Below are 20,556 nucleotides of genomic sequence, written 5' to 3' on the forward strand. Positions count from 1 at the left end.
ACGCCCGGGATGTGAACTGCGGAGATGGTGGAGGCCGTGGCTTCCACCCACATCAAAATCCGCCGGACTTCCTGGAAGGCTTGCCGACTGCGTGTTCCACCTTGGTGGTTGATGTAAGCCACCGCTGTGGAGTTGTCCGACTGAATTCGGATCTGCTTGCCTTCCAGCCACTGCTGGAACGCCTTTAGGGCAAGATACACTGCCCTGATCTCCAGAACATTGATCTGAAGTGAGGACTCTTGCTGAGTCCACGTACCCTGAGCCCTGTGGTGGAGAAAGACTGCTCCCCACCCTGACAGACTCGCGTCCGTCGTGACCACCGCCCAGGATGGGGGTAGGAAGGATTTCCCCTTCGATAATGAGGTGGGAAGAAGCCACCACCGAAGGGAAGCTTTGGTTGCCTGAGAGAGGGAGACGTTCCTGTCTAGGGACGTCGGCATCCTGTCCCATTTGCGTAGGATGTCCCATTGAAGAGGACGCAGGTGAAACTGCGCGAAAGGGACTGCCTCCATTGCTGCCACCATCTTCCCCAGGAAGTGCATGAGGCGCCTCAAGGGGTGTGACCGACCTTGAAGGAGAGATTGCACCCCTGTCTGTAGTGAACGCTGTTTGTCCAGCGGAAGCTTCACTATCGCTGGAAGAGTATGAAACTCCATGCCAAGATATGTCAGCGATTGGACCGGTGTCAGATTTGACTTTGGAAAATTGATGATCCACCCGAAACTCTGGAGAATCTCCAGAGTAACGTTGAGGCTGTGTTGGCATGCCTCTTGAGAGGGTGCCTTGACCAGCAGATCGTCTAAGTAAGGTATCACCGAGTGACCCTGAGAGTGGAGGACCGCAACTACTGTAGCCATGACCTTGGTGAAAACCCTTGGGGCTGTCGCCAGGCCGAACGGCAGTGCCGCGAACTGAAGGTGTTAGTCTCCTATGGCGAAGCGCAGGAAGCGCTGATGCTCTGGAGCAATCGGTACGTGGAGATAAGCATCTTTGATATCGATCGATGCGAGGAAATCTCCTTGGGACATTGAGGCGATGACGGAGTGGAGGGATTCCATCCGGAACCGCCTGGTCATTACGTGTTTGTTGAGCAGTTTTAGGTCCAAAACAGGACGGAAGGACCCGTCCTTCTTTGGAACCACAAACAGGTTGGAGTAGAAACCGTGACCCTGTTGCTGAAGAGGAACCGGGACCACCACTCCTTCTGCCTTCAGAATGCCCACCGCCTGCAGAAGAGCCTCGGCTCGCTCGGGAGGTGGAGATGTTCTGAAGAATCGAGTCGGAGGACGAGAGCTGAACTCTATCCTGTAACTGTGAGACAAAATGTCTCTCACCCAACGTTCTTTTACTTGTGGCAGCCAGGTGTCGCAAAAGCGGGAGAGCCTGCCACCGACCGAGGATGCGGTGTGAGGAGGCCGTAAGTCATGAGGAAGCCGCCTTGGTAGCAGCACCTCCGGCGGTCTTTTTAGGGCGTGATTTAGACCGCCATGCGTCGGAGTTCCTCTGATCCTTCTGAGGCCTTTTGGACGAGGAGAATTGGGACCTGCCCGCCCCCCGAAAGGACCGAAACCTCGACTGTCCTCTCCTCTGTTGGGGTGTTTTTGGTTTGGCCTGGGGTAAGGATGTTTCCTTTCCCTTGGATTGTTTGATGATTTCATCCAATCTCTCACCAAACAAACGGTCGCCAGAAAATGGCAAACTAGTTAAGCACTTTTTGGAAGCCGAATCTGCCTTCCATTCCCGTAGCCACAAGGCCCTGCGTATTACCACCGAATTGTCGGCTGCAACCGCCGTACGGCTCGCAGAGTCCAGGACAGCATTAATAGCGTAGGACGCAAATGCCGACGTTTGAGAGGTTATGGACGCCACCTGCGGCGCAGACGTACGTGTGAGTGCGTCAATTTGCGCCTGACCAGCTGAGATAGCTTGGAGTGCCCATACGGCTGCGAATGCTGGAGCAAAAGACGCGCCGATAGCTTCATAGATGGATTTCAACCAGAGCTCCATCTGTCTGTCAGTGGCATCCTTGAGTGAAGCTCCATCTTCCACTGCAACTATGGATCTAGCCGCCAGTCTGGAGATTGGAGGATCCACCTTGGGACATTGAGTCCAGCCCTTGACCACGTCAGGGGGGAAGGGATAACGTGTATCCTTAAGGCGCTTGGAAAAACGCTTATCTGGACAAGCTCGGTGTTTCTGGACTGCCTCTCTGAAGTCAGAGTGGTCCAGAAACATACTCGTTGTACGCTTAGGAAACCTGAAACGGAATTTCTCCTGCTGAGAAGCTGACTCCTCCACTGGAGGAGCTGAGGGAGAAATATCCAACATTTGATTGATGGATGCAATGAAGGGAATTTTGTTACTTACCGTAAATTCCTTTTCTTCTAGCTCCTATTGGGAGACCCAGACGATTGGGTGTATAGCACTGCCCTCCGGAGGCCACACAAAGCATTACACTAAAAAGTGTAAGGCCCCTCCCCTTCTGGCTATACACCCCCAGTGGGATCACTGGCTCACCAGTTTTAGTGCAAAAGCAAGAAGGAGGAAAGCCAATAACTGGTTTAAACAAATTCACTCCGAAGTAACGTCGGAGAACTGAAAACCGTTCAACATGAACAACATGTGTACCCGAAAAACAACCAAAAATCCCGAAGGACAACAGGGCGGGTGCTGGGTCTCCCAATAGGAGCTAGAAGAAAAGGAATTTACGGTAAGTAACAAAATTCCCTTCTTCGGCGCTCCATTGGGAGACCCAGACGATTGGGACGTCCAAAAGCTGTCCCTGGGTGGGTAAAGAAATACCTCATGTTAGAGCTGCAAAGACAGCCCTCCCCTACGGGGAGGCAACTGCCGCCTGCAGGACTCTTCTACCTAGGCTGGCGTCCGCCGAAGCATAGGTATGCACCTGATAATGTTTGGTGAAAGTGTGCAGACTCGACCAGGTAGCTGCCTGGCACACCTGTTGAGCCGTAGCCTGGTGTCGTAATGCCCAGGACGCACCCACGGCTCTGGTAGAATGGGCCTTCAGCCCTGATGGAACCGGAAGCCCAGCAGAACGGTAGGCTTCAAGAATTGGTTCTTTGATCCATCGAGCCAGGGTGGCCTTGGAAGCCTGCGACCCTTTGCGCTTACCAGCGACAAGGACAAAGAGTGCATCCGAGCGGCGCAGGGGCGCCGTGCGGGAAATGTAGATTCTGAGTGCTCTCACCAGATCCAACAAATGTAGATCCTTTTCATACCGATGAACTGCATGCGGATAAAAGGAAGGCAAGGAGATATCCTGATTAAGGTGAAAAGAGGATACCACCTTAGGGAGAAACTCCTGAATGGGGCGAAGCACCACCTTGTCCTGGTGGAACACCAGGAAAGGAGCTTTGCATGACAGCGCTGCTAGTTCAGACACTCTCCGAAGAGACGTGACCGCTACCAGAAAAACCACTTTCTGTGAGAGTCGAGAAAGTGACACATCCCTCAGGGGCTCGAAAGGCGGCTTCTGGAGAGCAACAAGGACCTTGTTTAGATCCCACGGATCTAACGGCCGCCTGTACGGAGGTACGATATGACACACCGCCTGCAAGAACGTGCGCACCTTAGAAAGTCGCGCTAGACGCTTCTGAAAAAACACGGATAGTGCTGAAACTTGCCCTTTAAGGGAGCCGAGCGACAAGCCCTTTTCCAACCCAGATTGCAGGAAGGAAAGAAAGACAGGTAACGCGAATGGCCAGGGGGATACTCCTTGTGCAGAGCACCAGGATAAGAAAATCTTCCACGTTCTGTGGTAGATCTTAGCAGAAGTGGACTTCCTAGCCTGTCTCATGGTGGCCACGACCCCTTGGGGTAATCCTGAAGACGCTAGGATCCAGGACTCAATGGCCACACAGTCAGGTTCAGGGCCGCAGAATTCCGATGGAAAAACGGCCCTTGGGACAGTAAGTCTGGACGGTCTGGTAGTGCCCACGGTTGGCCTACCGTGAGATGCCACAGATCCGGGTACCACGACCTCCTCGGCCAGTCTGGGGCGACGAGTATGACGCGGCCGCAATCGGATCTGATCTTGCGTAACACTCTGGGCAAGAGTGCCAGAGGTGGAAACACATAAGGGAGCCGGAACTGCGACCAATCTTGCACTAAGGCGTCTGCCGCCAGAGCTCTTTGATCGCGAGACCGCGCTATGAAGGTCGGGACCTTGTTGTTGTGCCGAGACGCCATTAGGTCGACGAACGGCACCCCCCAGCGGCGGCAGATTTCCTGAAACACGTCCGGGTGAAGGGACCATTCCCCTGCGTCCATGCCCTGGCGACTGAGGAAGTCTGCTTCCCAGTTTTCTACGCCCGGGATGTGAACTGCTGATATGGTGGATGCTCTTTCCTCCACCCACATCAGAATCCGCCGGACTTCCTGGAAGGCTTGCCGACTGCGTGTCCCTCCTTGGTGGTTGATGTATGCCACCGCTGTGGAGTTGTCCGACTGAATTCGGATTTGCTTTCCTTCCAGCCACTGCTGGAAGGCCAATAGGGCAAGATACACTGCCCTGATTTCCAGAACATTGATCTGAAGTGTGGACTCCTGCTGAGTCCACGTCCCTTGAGCCCTGTGGTGGAGAAAAACTGCTCCCCACCCTGACAGACTCGCGTCTGTCGTGACCACTGCCCAGGATGGGGGCAGGAACGATCTTCCCTGTGATAATGAGGTGGGGAGAAGCCACCATTGCAGAGAGTCCTTGGCCGTCTGAGAAAGGGAGACTTTCCTGTCTAGGGAAGTCGTCTTCCCGTCCCATTGGCGGAGAATGTCCCATTGAAGTGGGCGCAGATGAAACTGCGCGAACGGGACTGCCTCCATTGCTGCCACCATCTTCCCTAGGAAGTGCATGAGGCGCCTTAAGGGGTGCGACTGACCCTGAAGGAGAGATTGCACCCCTGTCTGTAGGGACCGCTGCTTGTCCAGCGGAAGCTTCACTATCGCTGAGAGAGTATGAAACTCCATGCCAAGATACGTTAGTGATTGAGTCGGTGCCAGGTTTGACTTTGAAAAGTTGATGATCCACCCGAAAGTCTGGAGAGTCTCCAGCGCAACATTCAGGCTGTGTTTGCAAGCCTCTTGAGAGGGTGCTTTGACAAGTAGATCGTCCAAGTAAGGGATCACCGAGTGTCCCTGAGAATGCAAGACTGCTACCACTGCCGCCATGACCTTGGTGAAAACCCGTGGTGCTGTCGCCAGACCAAATGGCAGAGCTACGAACTGGAGATGGTCGTCTCCTATCACGAAACGTAGAAAACGTTGGTGCTCTGTAGCAATCGGCACGTGGAGATAAGCATCTTTGATGTCTATTGATGCAAGGAAATCTCCTTGAGACATTGAGGCAATGACGGATCGGAGGGATTCCATCCGGAACCGCCTGGCGTTCACATGCTTGTTGAGCAGCTTTAGGTCCAGAACAGGACGGAACGAGCCGTCCTTTTTTGGAACCACGAAGAGATTGGAGTAAAAACCTTGCCCTTGTTCCTGCAGAGGAACAGGGATCACCACTCCTTCTGCTTTTAGTGAGCACACCGCCTGCAGAAGGGCATCTGCTCGGTCGGGATGTGGGGAGGTTCTGAAGAACCGAGGCGGAGGACGAGAACTGAATTCTATCCTGTACCCGTGAGACAAAATGTCTGCTACCCACCGGTCTTTGACCTGTGGCAGCCAAATGTCGCAAAAGCGGGAGAGCCTGCCACCGACCGAGGATGCGGAGGGATGAGGCCGAAAGTCATGAGGCAGCCGCCTTGGAAGCGGTTCCTCCGGTTGCTTTCTTGGGGCGTGACTGAGCCCGCCAGGAATCTGAGCTCCTTTGCTCCTTCTGAGTCCCTTTGGACGAGGAGAATTGGGTCTTGCTGGAGCCTCGAAAGGACCGAAACCTCGACTGCCACTTTCTCTGTTGAGGTTTGCTTGATCTGGGCTGGGGTAAGGAGGAGTCCTTACCCTTGGATTGCTTAATGATTTCAGCCAATTGTTCACCAAACAGTCTATCTACAGATAGCGGCAAGCTGGTTAAACATTTTTTGGAAGCAGAATCCGCTTTCCATTCCTTTAACCACAAGGCTCTGCGCAAGACAACAGAGTTGGCAGACGCAATTGAGGTACGGCTTGTAGAGTCCAGGACAGCGTTGATAGCGTAAGTCGCAAACGCAGACATTTGCGAGGTTAGGAACGCTACTCGCGGCACTGCTGGACATATGATAGAGTCCACCTGTGCCAGGCCAGCTGAAATAGCTTGGAGTGCCCACACGGCCGCGAATGCTGGAGCAAACGACGCGCCAATAGCTTCATAGACAGACTTTAACCAAAGGTCCATCTGTCTGTCTTTGGCATCTTTAAGTGAAGCCCCATCTTCCACTGCAACTATGGATCTAGCTGCAAGCCTGGAGATTGGGGGATCCACCTTTGGACACTGGGTCCAGCGTTTGACCACGTCAGGGGGAAAGGGATAACGTGTATCCTTAAGACGTTTGGAGAAACGCTTATCTGGGTAGGCATGGTGTTTCTGGACTGATTCTCTGAAGTCAGCGTGGTCCAGAAAAGTACTCAGTTTAGGCTTGGGATACCTGAAATGGAACTTCTCCTGCTGTACAGCTGCCTCCTCTGCAGAAGGGGCTGGGGGAGAAATATCCAACAGTCTATTGATGGCCGCTATAAGGTCATTTACCATGGCGTCACCATCAGGAGTATCCAGATTGAGAGCGGTTTCAGGATTAGACTCCTGATCACCCTCCTCTGTCTCATCATGTAGAGACTCTTCTCGCTGAGACCCTGATCCGCGTGATGACGTGGGGGGTCTCTCCCAGCGAGCACGCTTAGGCTGCCTGGGACTCTCATCTGAATCAGAGCCGTCAGGCTGAGATGCCTGTGACCCCCTTGAAGCACTGATTAACTCCAACTGAGGGGGACCGGGGAACATTGCCGCAGCAGTGTCCATGGACTGAGTAACTGGCCTGGCCTGCAAGGTCTCTAGGATTTTTGTCATAGTGACAGAAATCCTGTCAGCAAAAACAGCAAACTCTGTCCCCGTCACCGGGACAGGGTTCACTGGCGACTCTGCCTGGGCCACTACCACCATAGGCTCCGGCTGACGAAGTGGCACCGGGACCGAACATTGCACACAATGGGGGTCATTGTAACCTGCCGGTAGATTAGCCCCACAAGCGGCACAAGCAGCGTTCACAGCCTGTGTCTTGGCACCCTTGCGTTTTGCAGATGACATGTTGTCGTCTCCTCAGAGCAATAGGGGTATACAGCCAAGAAGCGACCTTACAGTGCAATATATATAGATATATCTGGTACAGGAAAAAGTACACTAAATAACACTGTGGCACTAGTGGGGCCAGCACGAATGTGCTGCTTACCGCCCGCTTAACGCGGGTGTGTGGTCGCCAGAAATCCCTTGTCTGGGTCTCCCAGAGCCTGTGTCCGTTCCCCAGCCAGACTGCATGCAGGAATGGCTGCCGGCGTCTCTGTGGAGGGGGGGGGCGGGCCCTGGGTGTGCTCAGACAAAAAGCGGGAAACCTGCGTCCCACTGTGCTCAGTGAGAGGGCTGGAGCATGTAAATAAGGCTCCAGCCCTCGGCGCTGACGATTGCACAACGCCTGTCCCCTTCCCTGATTGACAGGGAGGGGGCGGGAACGAAGCGGAGCTAGGCCGCAAAAGCCGGGGACTAGATTTATAAGCGCCGCCGTCGTAAAAGCACGGTCGGCGCTAAGTCCCCGGCGCACTACAAGTCCCAGCCGCGCCGCCGCTCCCGGAGCGGCCGGCGCGGTAGTTCCCAACACATAAAGTCACTCAGCTAAGCTGCAGTGACTCAAACCCCAGCGCGCAGCGCTACTGTCCCCGGCGCACTAGCACACCCAGCGAGTCTGGAGTGTGCGCGGCCAGTCCATAGGGGGACACAGAGTACCTGAATGTTGCAGGGCCTTGTCCCTGAACGGTACCCCGGCTCCTTATCCAGCAGGTTCAATGGGTCTGTGGACGGAGCCCGGCCTCAGGGCTTGGAGGCCGGTAAGATCCCACTTCCTCAGAGCCCCTCCGGGGGATGGGGAAGGAAAACAGCATGTGGGCTCCCGCCTCCGTACCCGCAATGGGTACCTCAACCTTACAAACCGCAAGTGGGGTGAGAAGGGAGCATGCTGGGGGCCCTAGTATGGGCTCTCTTTTCTTCCATCCGATATAGTCAGCAGCTACTGCTGACTAAACAGTGGAGCTATGCGTGGATGTCTGACCTCCTTCGCACAAAGCAGAAAACTGGTGAGCCAGTGATCCCACTGGGGGTGTATAGCCAGAAGGGGAGGGGCCTTACACTTTTTAGTGTAATGCTTTGTGTGGCCTCCGGAGGGCAGTGCTATACACCCAATCGTCTGGGTCTCCCAATGGAGCGCCGAAGAAAAGATCATTCACTATAGCGTCCCCATCAGGAGTATCAAGGTTGAGAGCGGCTTCAGGATCAGAATCCTGATCAGCTACCTCCGCTTCATCATACAGAGAGTCCTCTCGCTGAGACCCTGAACAATGTGATGATGTCGAGGGGATTTCATAGCGAGCTCGCTTAGCCGGTCTGGGGCTGCGTACTATGTCAGAGACCTCACTCTGGGATCTATGAGACACCCCGGGAGAACATTGTTGTTCCAACTGAGGGGGGCCAGGGGGCAATGATTCCACAGTGCCCATGGCTTGAGATGCCGGCCTGGACTGCAAGGCTTCTAATATCTTAGCCATAGTCTCAGAAAGTCTTTCAGTAAAAACTGCAAACTCCGTCCCTGTCACCTGGACAGTGTTAACAGGTGGTTCTCCCTGGGCCACCCTTAGCAGAGGCTCCGGCTGAGTAAGTGCCACAGGGGCCGAGCATTGCACACAATGAGGGTCAGTGGAACCTGCCGGCAGTATAGCCGTACATGCTGCACAGGCAGCATAGTAAGTCTGTGCTTTGGCACCCTTGCTATTTGTGGACGACATGCTGTTGTCTCCTCTGAGCAATACAGGAGGGTATATAGCCAAATAAACAACCGTGCACCATACAGTGTAAAGTATAGCCTATAATCATATAATCTATAAGTACACTTCTGCACTAGTGGGGCCAGCACCACAGGTGCTGCTTACCGCCCGCGCAAAGCGGTTGTGTGGTCACCAGAATTCCTGCCTGGGTCTCCCTGAGCTTGTCTCCCCTCTCCAGCGTTAGCAGAGCTGACAGGAATGGCTGCCGGCGTCCTGAGGAGAGGAGGGGGCCGTGGGCGTGCCCTAGAAAGTGCGGGAATCTGGTGCCCCACTGTGCACAGTGAGGGGGGTGGAGTATGCAAAGCATGCTCCAGCCTCAGTTGCTGACGTCCTTTACAGCGTCCCGCCCTTCCCCTGACTGGCAGGTCTGGGGGCGGGAAAAGAATGAGACTAGGCCGCAAAAGCCGGGGACTAAATTATAAGCGCGGCCGCCGTATAAGCGCGGTCGGCGCGGAAGTCCCCGGCGCACTAACAGTCCCAGCCGCGCCGCAGTGATAACAATGGCAGCGGCGGTCAGCGCGGCAGTCCCCATACACTAACACACTCAGCGACGCTGCAGTGTGTAAAGGCACAAACGCAGTCAGCGCCGCGGTCCCCGGTGCACTAGCACACCCAGCAATGCTGGAGTGTTGCTGTGTGCGGTCCCCACGGGGACACAGAGTACCTCAAAGTAGCAGGGCCATGTCCCTGAACGATACTCGGCTCCTATCCAGCAGAGTCCTCAGGAGCTGTGGATGGAGCACGGTCTCCTGTGCCTGGAGACCGATAGGATCCCACTTCACCCAGAGCCCTAAGGGGGATGGGGAAGGAAAACAGCATGTGGGCTCCAGCCTCCGTACCCGCAATGGGTACCTCAACCTTAACAACACCGCCGACAAGAGTGGGGTGAGAAGGGAGCATGCTGGGGGCCCTGTTATGGGCCCTCTTTTCTTCCATCCGACATAGTCAGCAGCTGCTGCTGACTAAGCTGTGGAGCTATGCGTGGATGTCTGCCTTCTTCGCACAAAGCATAAAAACTGAGGAGCCCGTGGCAGCACGGGGGGTGTATAGGCAGAAGGGGAGGGGCTTTACACTTTTAGTTTAATACTTTGTGTGGCCTCCGGAGGCATAGCTATACACCCAATTGTCTGGGTCTCCCAATGGAGCGCCAAAGAAATAGAACTTCTTTCCTCCAAATCGCTGAACTCCCTACCTGACCTATGGCAATGATTATCAGGCTTTCCCCTGTACCGCAACAGCCAAGTGCTTGACCACTTTCTAATCAAAAACATTTACAGAATTGGTCGCTTACTCAACCCCACATCTACTAAAATGCTACCGATGCCCTCATCTTCTCCCGCCTCGACTACTGTAATATTCTCCTGTCATCTTCCCTGAGGAAGGACGTGTGAAACTTGCGTTGGCGTGTGGGGTTTAGCAAGATGAGAGCAATATGAATACGGGACACTAATCCTTTCCATCTCGTATGTCCCTTTATGCTTGTATTATCTTACCTGGTTATTTTGGATTTTTACGCCTGCTTATCTATATGAAGCAATGACTTACCTTACTGCTGCACTTGTTTTGTTCCTCTTCATATATAAAATACCGCATTAAGTAAAAGAATTGTCCAGACACAAGAAGTGAGACACATGAGAATCGGAATAATATGATTTAGAATTTATTCTTTGTAATCTCCTCCATATATCCATATACACCCGGCCATTCTCAGACAGGAGGCGATTCTTCCCCCTCATTCAGTAATTACACGTTTTTTGTTCCCAGGCAGCGGGAGAGGAATCTCAGTCCGGTGGCTTCTTTATTAGGTCTCGTTCTTGCCCGTTCCGTGGCGCCTTGTTTTGTGGCCCCAGACACGGGAGGTGAATCTGCTTCTCCTGCTATAACTTTACACAGTGATATAACGAAGGACAGAAGCTAAGATCTAGGATGGAAGCAGACACCTGCAGAACATTGCACCTCCTGCGGCGCAGCACAAGGGTCTACGCCTGATTAATATTCCCCTGCACCTCTGTGGACCTCATTTAATAATGCCTATAATCCAGCAATCCTCCGCTGCCTACGTTACCTGCTCCTTGTACCTACTTCTGCCTTTTGCACCTCACGAAGCGGCAGGAAATATTAGTCTTCCGCATCTGGAGACTTTCCTGCGCTCCACGTTAAGCGTGAGGTCCGGCCTGAGGCCTCTGCTATAACCTCGTCACAGGCCTTTTACTTCAGCGTGCTGCTGAGCCCAGGACCCCCCGGCCATTACTGGTGGCCCCTACTACTCCGCTCGGGCCTGCAAGTAGCCAGCCAAGCACTTGATACTGAAATAACGTATATGGGGTTTGTATTCTCTGGTCATACACAATCTTGTGAAGAGGACGCGCTTTCATCTCTTGTTCACCAGCCTGGTGGGAAAATATTCCAGGCTTGCGATTTTTTCACCGCTATGGGCACTAAATCGAACTACTGAAATGCTATTAGGTAAAAGGGGATCTTTGGAGGTGGGGGCAAGGTTTTCGGCTGACGTGCCAGAGTCTATGCTGTCAGTCTGGGGGTCAGACGTGCCCTCTGCGTTACACAGGACGTCGGGGTGAAGTTTGCTCTTGCCTCTGCTCTGTGCAGTCCCCGGTGAGGTTTGTAGAGAGTGTTGGTCTCTGTCTGAGAGGGGAAAAGAGCGAGACTCCCAGGGTGCGATAGTCTGCAGAGAGAAGAAACGTGCGTCATTACCAGCATATAGATTGGCCTCTATGTAATACCCATCATCATTGGGGGAACATAACTGCAAGCTCTCTAGTGGACGTGTTTGAAGCAATATATATGGGGTCTACAAGTCTGCTTGCCTGTCCGTTGGAAAGGTCCTCAATATCGGATCACTGCTCGCCATGGATCTGCTGATAGAAGTGGTGGACGAGCTCTGACCTAGTATTAGAGCTCAGCCCTGGAGCTGTATTACCAAGTGCACCCACTTACAACTGAGCGCCAGGCCCCCTACAGTCAGCTGATCAACAGGGGTATTAAAAAGCAAGACCCCCACCGAGTGGATATTGATGCCCCAACACAGAACCATAGAAACCCTTTAGAGGGAGTTTGTAGGTCAACACAAAAGAAGCTGAAGTTAACCTGTTCTTCTTCATCCTGGACCTCGGGGGTGGAAGATCTGGTGTCTTCACTCCAGGAGAGCCCCCTGGTGCGGCTGTGGACAGAGAGGCATTGGACAGTGCTGTAAGGCTCCGGGTACTCGGTGGCAGCAGATGACAGGGTTAGCGGGACATCATTAAGGCTGTGGAATCCAATATCTGGAGAGGCCGGCTGCGGGAAAGACCCCTGGCTATTGGATGATGGTTGCGGGGTCCATCGACCGTCAGATCTGTTAGAGGACCTAAGGGGAAAAGATATATGAAATATCCAATGTCTACAAATTCTTAAAATTAGAAAGCATCTGACTCTTCAATATACTGTATATTGCGGATTATAAGATGCACCCCAAATTTGGAGGGTATGAAAAAAAAAGTAGGAAAAATAGAAAAAAAAATTAGATTAGCCTTCAAATCAAAGTCTGTTTTATAATCTGGATATAGCTTTCTGTAGGGCGTGGTGGAGAGGGGGCGCAGGACGACGGCGGCGGCACAGCACGCTGCAGGCCCGAGGCTGGGAGGAAGGGGCTCCATTGAGGTTTGGTCAGTAGATGTGATGGGCTTCAGGATAATGGCTGCGGATACAGCACACACAGACAGGCCTCAGTCAAAAGCTCAATCTGCGCTTGCGCCACTTTGGCAGCCATTTTTCTGAAGTCCATTGTGTCGGAAGCGGTGCACGCGCAGATTGAGATCTCTCTTCACATGCGCTGCATCCACAGCCATTATCCTGTAGTCTATCGCATTCAATGACTGATCATCAATGGCGCTCGTATCATGCCGCTGCACCACCCCCTCCCCGCCTCGTCCCGCACCGTGCTGTACTGCCACCGCCGACTTTCAGCTGTGACCCTGCTCCACACAGTTAGCTATATACAGATTATAAACACCTCCTCCGTCCATGACAATTCTGGAGGGAGAAAAAAATAAAAGTGTCTTATAATCAAAAAAATATGGTAACCTGTGAGCCATTGTCTTATAACATTCTGCAAAACTGAAAGCAACTGAGGACCTTGGGGCAGCACAAGGTAAATGGAGGATCAGTCCATGTAACTAGACAAAGCGACCTGCGCGGTGCAGTGAATGCTCTGGAGTTTTCCACTCGTCTGGGAGTCATTCATTATGCTGCCGAGCTGCCTGCAATTTATATAGAAATGCAGAGTGTACACCGAGGCCGGGCCTGGAGACAGCGGTATAGAAATGCACAGTGTACACTGAGGCCGGGACTAGAGACAGCGGTATAGAAATGCAGAGTGTACACCGAGGCCGGGCCCAGAGACAGCGGTATAGAAATGCAGGGTGTACACTGAGGCCGGGACTAGAGACAGCGGTATAGAAATGCAGGGTGTACACTGAGGCCGGGACTAGAGACAGCGGTATAGAAATGCAGGGTGTACACTGAGGCCGGGACTAGAGACAGCGGTATAGAAATGCAGGGTGTACACTGAGGTCGGGCCCAGAGACAGTGGTATAGAAATGCAGGGTGTACACTGAGGCCGGGCCCGGAAACAGCGGTATAGAAATGCAGGGTGTACACTGAGGCCGGGCCCAGAGACAGCGGTATAGAAATGCAGGGTGTACACTGAGGCCGGGCCCGGAGACAGTGGTATAGAAATGCAGGGTGTACACTGAGGCCAGGCCCAGAGACAGTGGTATAGAAATGCAGGGTGTACACTGAGGCCAGGCCCAGAGACCGCGGTATAGAAATGCAGGGTGTACACTGAGGTCGGGCCGGAAACAGCGGTATAGAAATGCAGGGTGTACACTGAGGCCGGGCCCGGAGACCTGCTGTGTAAGGGAATATATCTCAGTACCTGCTCCCTCGTCTCTGTGGAATAGTTGAAGTCCATGAGTCCCAGCGGGAGCGCTCCAGATCCTCGTACGCGTTGTGCCGGTTCTGATACGTCTCATCACACATGTCTTCTAGCTGCAGAGACACAGACAAGTCAATATCCAGAGCAGAGCCCTCTGCTGGCAGATGCACGACATCACATGGGAGAAATAACAGCACAAGCTCCTGAACGTAGCAGTAGCAAAATCAGAAAACTGCGACAACGCACTGACAACCATTTCTCTGAGAAGCAGCAAGTGTTTTTTTTCGCAGGAGAGGTTTTACAAGATTGGTAAAAATTGAAGAAAATATATTATGCCAGTGTTTTTTTTGCATCATACAAATTTGGAGCTGATCAAGAGCCATAAATGTTTAGTTTTGCTTCGATTATATATACATATATATATATATATATATATATATATATATATATTATATATAATATATATATATAGCTGTGTGAGGGCTTGTTTTTTTTGCAGGAGTTGTACTTTTGAATGACTCCATTTATATATGATGTAATGGTAAGCGGCAACAAAATTCAAGTGTAGCAAAAAAAGCAACACATGAAATTCTGCAAGTTTTTTTTTAACTTAGATCGTTCATTTTAACCATAAAACTGACCTTGCAGTAGGATTTTCTAGGTCATTACAATTCCATAAATAAAACAATCTTTACATGTTTGGTATCGAAGTAGTAAAAATAAAAACCAAAAAAACCCAGAAATTTTGATAAAGAAAAAAAAAAATAATATCTTGAATTGCAACTGAGTGTCAATGTTATCTATGGAGTTGCGCTTGTTTTCCTGAGCTGATGTTTTATTGATGTTATCTTGGGTGTATACAATATTGTGAATGCCTGTTATATTTATATTCTATTGTTGCAGCAGCTGAAAATCTGCAATTCTGGAGTTTAGATTTTTTTCTCAGTACGCAGTTTACAGATTGTAAAACTCCGATTTATCAAAATAAATCCAAACACAGCGATATTAAATGAGTCTTTATATTTAATTTTTAATGTGGTAAAAGGACAGTAATACTAAATTATTTTTTTTAAATATTGTAACAACTTTTTTTCTAATTTACTGTATTTATTAATCTTTAAATAATAAACAAACCTGGAATGGTCTAATTATTATTCTTCTGTATATAGAAGAAATCGCAGTCTATGAACACAAGTCACAGGCTGGTTTTCACAGTAGTGCCGAGATGACAGATAAAGGGGTCTTAAGCAGACCCCTGAGCATCATGACAACAGATCAGCGTCTGGCAAAGGGCTAGAAGAGCGCCTCCCCATACCGGCATGCATTAAATGCCATTGTCAAGAGATTGACAGCGGCATTTAAACAGGTTAACACCAGCGGGAGGAGTAGGGGTTAATGTGATACCAAACTATTTTTTACTTCTTTAGCACAAGAATGACAAGTTTGCATTAGAGCATTTAAAGGCCAGTGACATTTTTACTTGTCCACTGACCACAGAGTTTGGGCATTTTTTTTTTCTCTGTGAACCAATGATAGTTTTGAATAGTGCCCTTCACTTGTGCTTCTTATTTAGAGCAGGGGAGGTGACACGCTGCGCAGCAGATTTCGCTGCTTTATACTTTGACACTTCATTTGCTAAATGTATAAAGTAAATAACCAATGTATAATTCAGTTTATGCCCCCGATGTATCGCTGTTACTTCTCTATATGTACCGCATTTCCTTTATGTAGGATTTTATACAATTATATTTACAAGGTGTAATAAAGCTGCTATTCCCCTCGTAGTGACGGCATGTTGTTCTCTTGAGATGGTTCGGGTACTTCACTGTTTACTACCATTTTCCCCACTTTCCTGTCACACAGGGTTCTTATGGTGTTCACCATTGGGGTTCCATAATGTGATAATACAGTTCAGGTTACAGACCTATTGTAACTTACTTTAATCCTACCAGGGGATATTTTATTTGCGATACTTGTATATCAGTGTATTATGCCAATCAGTGTTACTGTAAAGGCATCCCATTAGGCCCCAATGGCTGTTAGACAATGGCAGCCATAGGGACCATTGTTAGGCTCCCATCCCATTGGTAATCAATGCACTATTTTTGTTTGCTGATCAGGAATGAGTTAAACCGATCTGAAGAAAAGGGGGTATGTGGTCACAAAGTGTCGCTAAACATTGGACAGGGTCTGTTGTAGCAATATGTGAGCAGCTATTTGATTGTCATGTAATGCTACATTTTTCCACCGCAGCAATGTCGGCCCAAACAGGGCCCAAACAGAGCCCAAACAGAGCCCAAACAGAGCCCAAACAGAGCCCAAACAGAGCCCAAACAGAGCCCAAACAGAGCCCAAACAGAGCCCAAACAGAGCCCAAACAGAGCCCAAACAGAGCCCAAACAGAGCCCAAACAGAGCCCAAACAGAGCCCAAACAGAGCCCAAACAGAGCCCAAACAGAGCCCAAACAGAGCCCAAACAGAGCCCAAACAGAGCCCAAACAGAGCCCAAACAGAGCCCAAACAGAGCCCAAACAGAGCCCAAACAGAGCCCAAACAGAGCCCAAACAGAGCCCAAACAGAGCCCAAACAGAGCCCAAACAGAGCCCAAACAGAGCCCAAACAGAGCCCAAACAGAGCCCAAACAGAGCCCAAACAGAGCCCAAACAGAGCCCAAACAGAGCCCAAACAGAGCCCAAACAGAGCCCAAACAGAGCCCAAACAGAGCCCAAACAGAGCCCAAACAGAGCCCAAACAGAGCCCAAACAGAGCCCAAACAGAGCCCAAACAGAGCCCAAACAGAGCCCAAACAGAGCCCAAACAGAGCCCAAACAGAGCCCAAACAGAGCCCAAACAGAGCCCAAACAGAGCCCAAACAGAGCCCAAACAGAGCCCAAACAGAGCCCAAACAGAGCCCAAACAGAGCCCAAACAGAGCCCAAACAGAGCCCAAACAGAGCCCAAACAGAGCCCAAACAGAGCCCAAACAGAGCCCAAACAGAGCCCAAACAGAGCCCAAACAGAGCCCAAACAGAGCCCAAACAGAGCCCAAACAGAGCCCAAACAGAGCCCAAACAGAGCCCAAACAGAGCCCAAACAGAGCCCAAACAGAGCCCAAACAGAGCCCAAACAGAGCCCAAACAGAGCCCAAACAGAGCCCAAACAGAGCCCAAACAGAGCCCAAACAGAGCCCAAACAGAGCCCAAACAGAGCCCAAACAGAGCCCAAACAGAGCCCAAACAGAGCCCAAACAGAGCCCAAACAGAGCCCAAACAGAGCCCAAACAGAGCCCAAACAGAGCCCAAACAGAGCCCAAACAGAGCCCAAACAGAGCCCAAACAGAGCCCAAACAGAGCCCAAACAGAGCCCAAACAGAGCCCAAACAGAGCCCAAACAGAGCCCAAACAGAGCCCAAACAGAGCCCAAACAATTTTCTCAGAGGAGGAAAAAAAAGATAGAAACGAAATAGCAAGAACTGGGTACGTACACGGCCCCACAAAATACACCTTGGTCCAAGTGTGACCCAATGTTTTGTCAGATTGCACTCAAACTGAAAATACAGCCATGTGCAGAGAGGGGGAGGCTTCATCTGTGCTTAGCGCAGGCACAGCCTCACCGATCACCAAGTGCACATGCGCCAACACCTCTGCACGAGATCGTTGCCACCAATACTGTATACCTGCACATGAGGATATCCGGACAGGTGATATGCAGACACTTACCTGAGGATCTTCTTCCAGGATGGTTTGCTCTGAAGGGTCCAACTCTCTCCAGCTGAGAAGACAATAAGATTTGATAATTGTCAAAATGGCAATTTTTTTAAATCAAAATATTTAAGTCCCTGACAAGCCAAGAAGACTCCATATACAGAAAGAGCAGAGGTCAGGTATAACAAGGGGCATGACTCAGTTATATGCTTGAAGGACACGGATATTTTTCTCCTCCTCTTTTAAAGAGGCAAAAAGATTTTATTTTTCTGGTATTGTGAAGGTAGCCTAAGCTATAAATTGTTTGTTCAAACGTAATAAGAATATCTGTGTATGTAAATAATCAAAATATAGATGTAGTAGCATAATTATCTGTGTCTATATAGCAATTGCACAGACCTATAATATGATTCTAAGCTGTATAGTCATGAAGGGGTTACCAAGGATGAGTGAACAAACGTACAAACAATGAAAGTCTTCATAATGATGAGTAAAAGTCTTATACATTCTTTCTGTGTGAAAACTACTGATAACGAACAGAGATGTGTTTCATAACATGCTGGGAAAAACTAATGAGTTGAATACTCCCTAAAGTTCCTGTTCTAGCTTCAAGGTTAATGATGCATTCTGTATAATTGAATCTATCCAATACACGAGTTTCAGTTGGTGACGCTGGCTCAAAGAGAACATGTCTCATGTGTTCATTTTCTGATTCATTAATATCGGCACTAATATACAGCCAATACAGCACCGGTCTCTGGATACCCTGTATGAAGACTCCATTAGCAGTCTTACCCAAAGTTCCCCCTTGACAGTTTGGCGCCCAACGTGGGGCCCCTCCACGGACGCATTGCCGACCTGGAAATACCGAGGGTTTGGATGTCACGGACTGAGACCTCCCTCCGCTCCAATTAGACTGATCATCTCCAACCCGGTAAGTGTTACATACTGTGTATTCACTACCATTGTGGTTGGTTTGGAGAGGAGGGGGTGACAGGCTGTGTGTCCTTATCGGTGTTAAAAGGTTCCCGATTGTGACTCAGGGGTAATGCCCGCTGAAGCTCAGTAGCACGATCCCAGCCCTGAGGTGTGGATCGAGCGTGTCACATGGGATCTAGAGGACGGTTGTTAGGGCAGGAAAGACTGTGGTGGCCGGATATAGCTAGTTAGACTGACCCGGTCTCTAATTAAAGACGCGGGGGGGGGTTCCCGTGACCGAAGTCCTCCTTTCATGAGACAGAACCTTCCGTGAAAGAAGATAGGGATTAGGACAATAAAAAATATTGGTGCAGCTGATCAAGTCCGGAGGGAATACATTTTGTACCCCTCCTCCGTGACACGAGATACCCTTATTACTATATAGCTGAGGAAGCAGCTAGTATAGAGGCGGAGCCTTAGGTGCCGGCCGGACCCGAACGCACGCTGCATAGTCATATATTCGTGTAATCCGGACACCACCAAGATAGCAAAAATGTTCAGACAGAAAGCGGAGAGGCCTGAAGGTAACAAGAGATTGTTAATTGATGCTGAATTGCTTGACAGAATAACGCAGATATTGCTATCGAAAGGATATATTGATGTCAAAGATGAAGATGAGCGAGGAGATGTTGTGTTTTCCTATAGGTTACCCAAGTCTGAGGATAGTTTTAGGTGCACTCGAGAAGGTTGTTTTGTTGCCACTTCACAGCCTAATCCTGGACAAGCTCCGGAGTTATTCACAGATGCTGCAGTCCCACCTACTGGCCAAAATACCTCAACTCTTTCTGTACTGCCCACTCCTGCCTCTGTCCATCCAGAAGTACCAATTGAGAAACCGCCCCCATACAACCCAGCCAGCTGCATATATTACCAGTGTGGCTACCAAAACACAGACTGGAGAGATGGTTGTAATAATTATTCAGCTCACCGCCCACACAGTCACGGCCATAAGCCTGTCCCAATCCTCCCTGTTCTAACTCCCGGAGGAGGTTACTATGTGCCTCCTCTACATCAGAGAACAACCGAGCAGACTCAGGAGCTGCTATCCACATCCATACCCCTGGCCCCTCCTGTACCTGCAATGCCGTCTCTCCCCGCCACCGGCCAGTCTGAAGCCACGCTCCTCAGCCACCAATCCCCTCCGATCCCCCTCCTGTCTCTAGGACATACAGCGAGCCTTATCCCAAACCTGACGAAGAACAGCCCTCATTTACATATGTCCCTTTCAACTCCACCCAGTCAGCGGCATTAATCCACTGCCTGCCAGATCCTGAAATAAACCCTATGCGATTTTATAGGGAAATGCTACAGGTCCATCGGTGGTATTCAGCTGCTCAAAAGGACCTTGTTAATCTCACCAAAGTAAAAGCAGGAGGCAGTTTTTGGCCCTTAATGGAGCCCCATCTCACAAAGCCCCCAGGCACTGATGACACCACTTTCCAAAGTGGACAACAGTATTGTGCCGCTTTAAAAAGATGGGCTCGAGGACTTCCTGTTCCTGCGCTGAGATGTGAGGAGGGAGAAGGAGCAGCTCCATACAGCCCCTGGAATATACAGCGACCTACAGAAACAAATAGCACCCTAGACCAACATATAAAGGCTGCACTAAATTACCAGCTGTCAGTGCATGGATCCTTCTCTCCTCAGAAGTGGAGGAACACCATTCAAGCCCAGAGCAGAGGGAGGAGGGGGTGAGTGCAGATAACATGGCACCCACAGTGAGGAGGAAGGAGGGGGAGGAGGGAGAGGAACCACAAGGGCTGCTGCAGCAATGTGCAGGGGGTCAAGATAACAGAAGAATTCAGAGTATGCAGAGTGGTACAGAGACATTGGGCTTAGGGGAAAGATATGAGATGGATTACAAAAGGCTGGCAAAAGAAGTGGCAGATCATCTGACAGCAGAAATCAGAGGCAATAGCAA

General features: G+C 50.6%; 1 protein-coding gene across 2 annotated transcripts in view; it reads right to left on the reverse strand.

Moving 5' to 3' along the window:
- Positions 1-10,665: 10,665 nt before the first annotated feature.
- Positions 10,666-20,556, reverse strand: part of LOC142243653 (KAT8 regulatory NSL complex subunit 1-like) — a 167,908-nt gene continuing 158,017 nt past the window's right edge. For both annotated transcript variants that reach the window (XM_075315772.1, XM_075315773.1), the window contains exons 10-13: positions 17,673-17,724; positions 13,955-14,067; positions 12,127-12,385; positions 10,666-11,704 (exon numbers count right to left, since the gene is read on the reverse strand). In XM_075315772.1, coding sequence (XP_075171887.1) covers positions 11,393-11,704; positions 12,127-12,385; positions 13,955-14,067; positions 17,673-17,724 — 736 coding nt within the window. In that variant the 3' untranslated portion in view covers positions 10,666-11,392. The remainder of the gene's footprint in view (positions 11,705-12,126; positions 12,386-13,954; positions 14,068-17,672; positions 17,725-20,556) is intronic.

Source organism: Anomaloglossus baeobatrachus, chromosome 6, assembly GCF_048569485.1.
Source record: "Anomaloglossus baeobatrachus isolate aAnoBae1 chromosome 6, aAnoBae1.hap1, whole genome shotgun sequence".
Lineage (NCBI taxonomy): Eukaryota > Metazoa > Chordata > Amphibia > Anura > Aromobatidae > Anomaloglossus > Anomaloglossus baeobatrachus.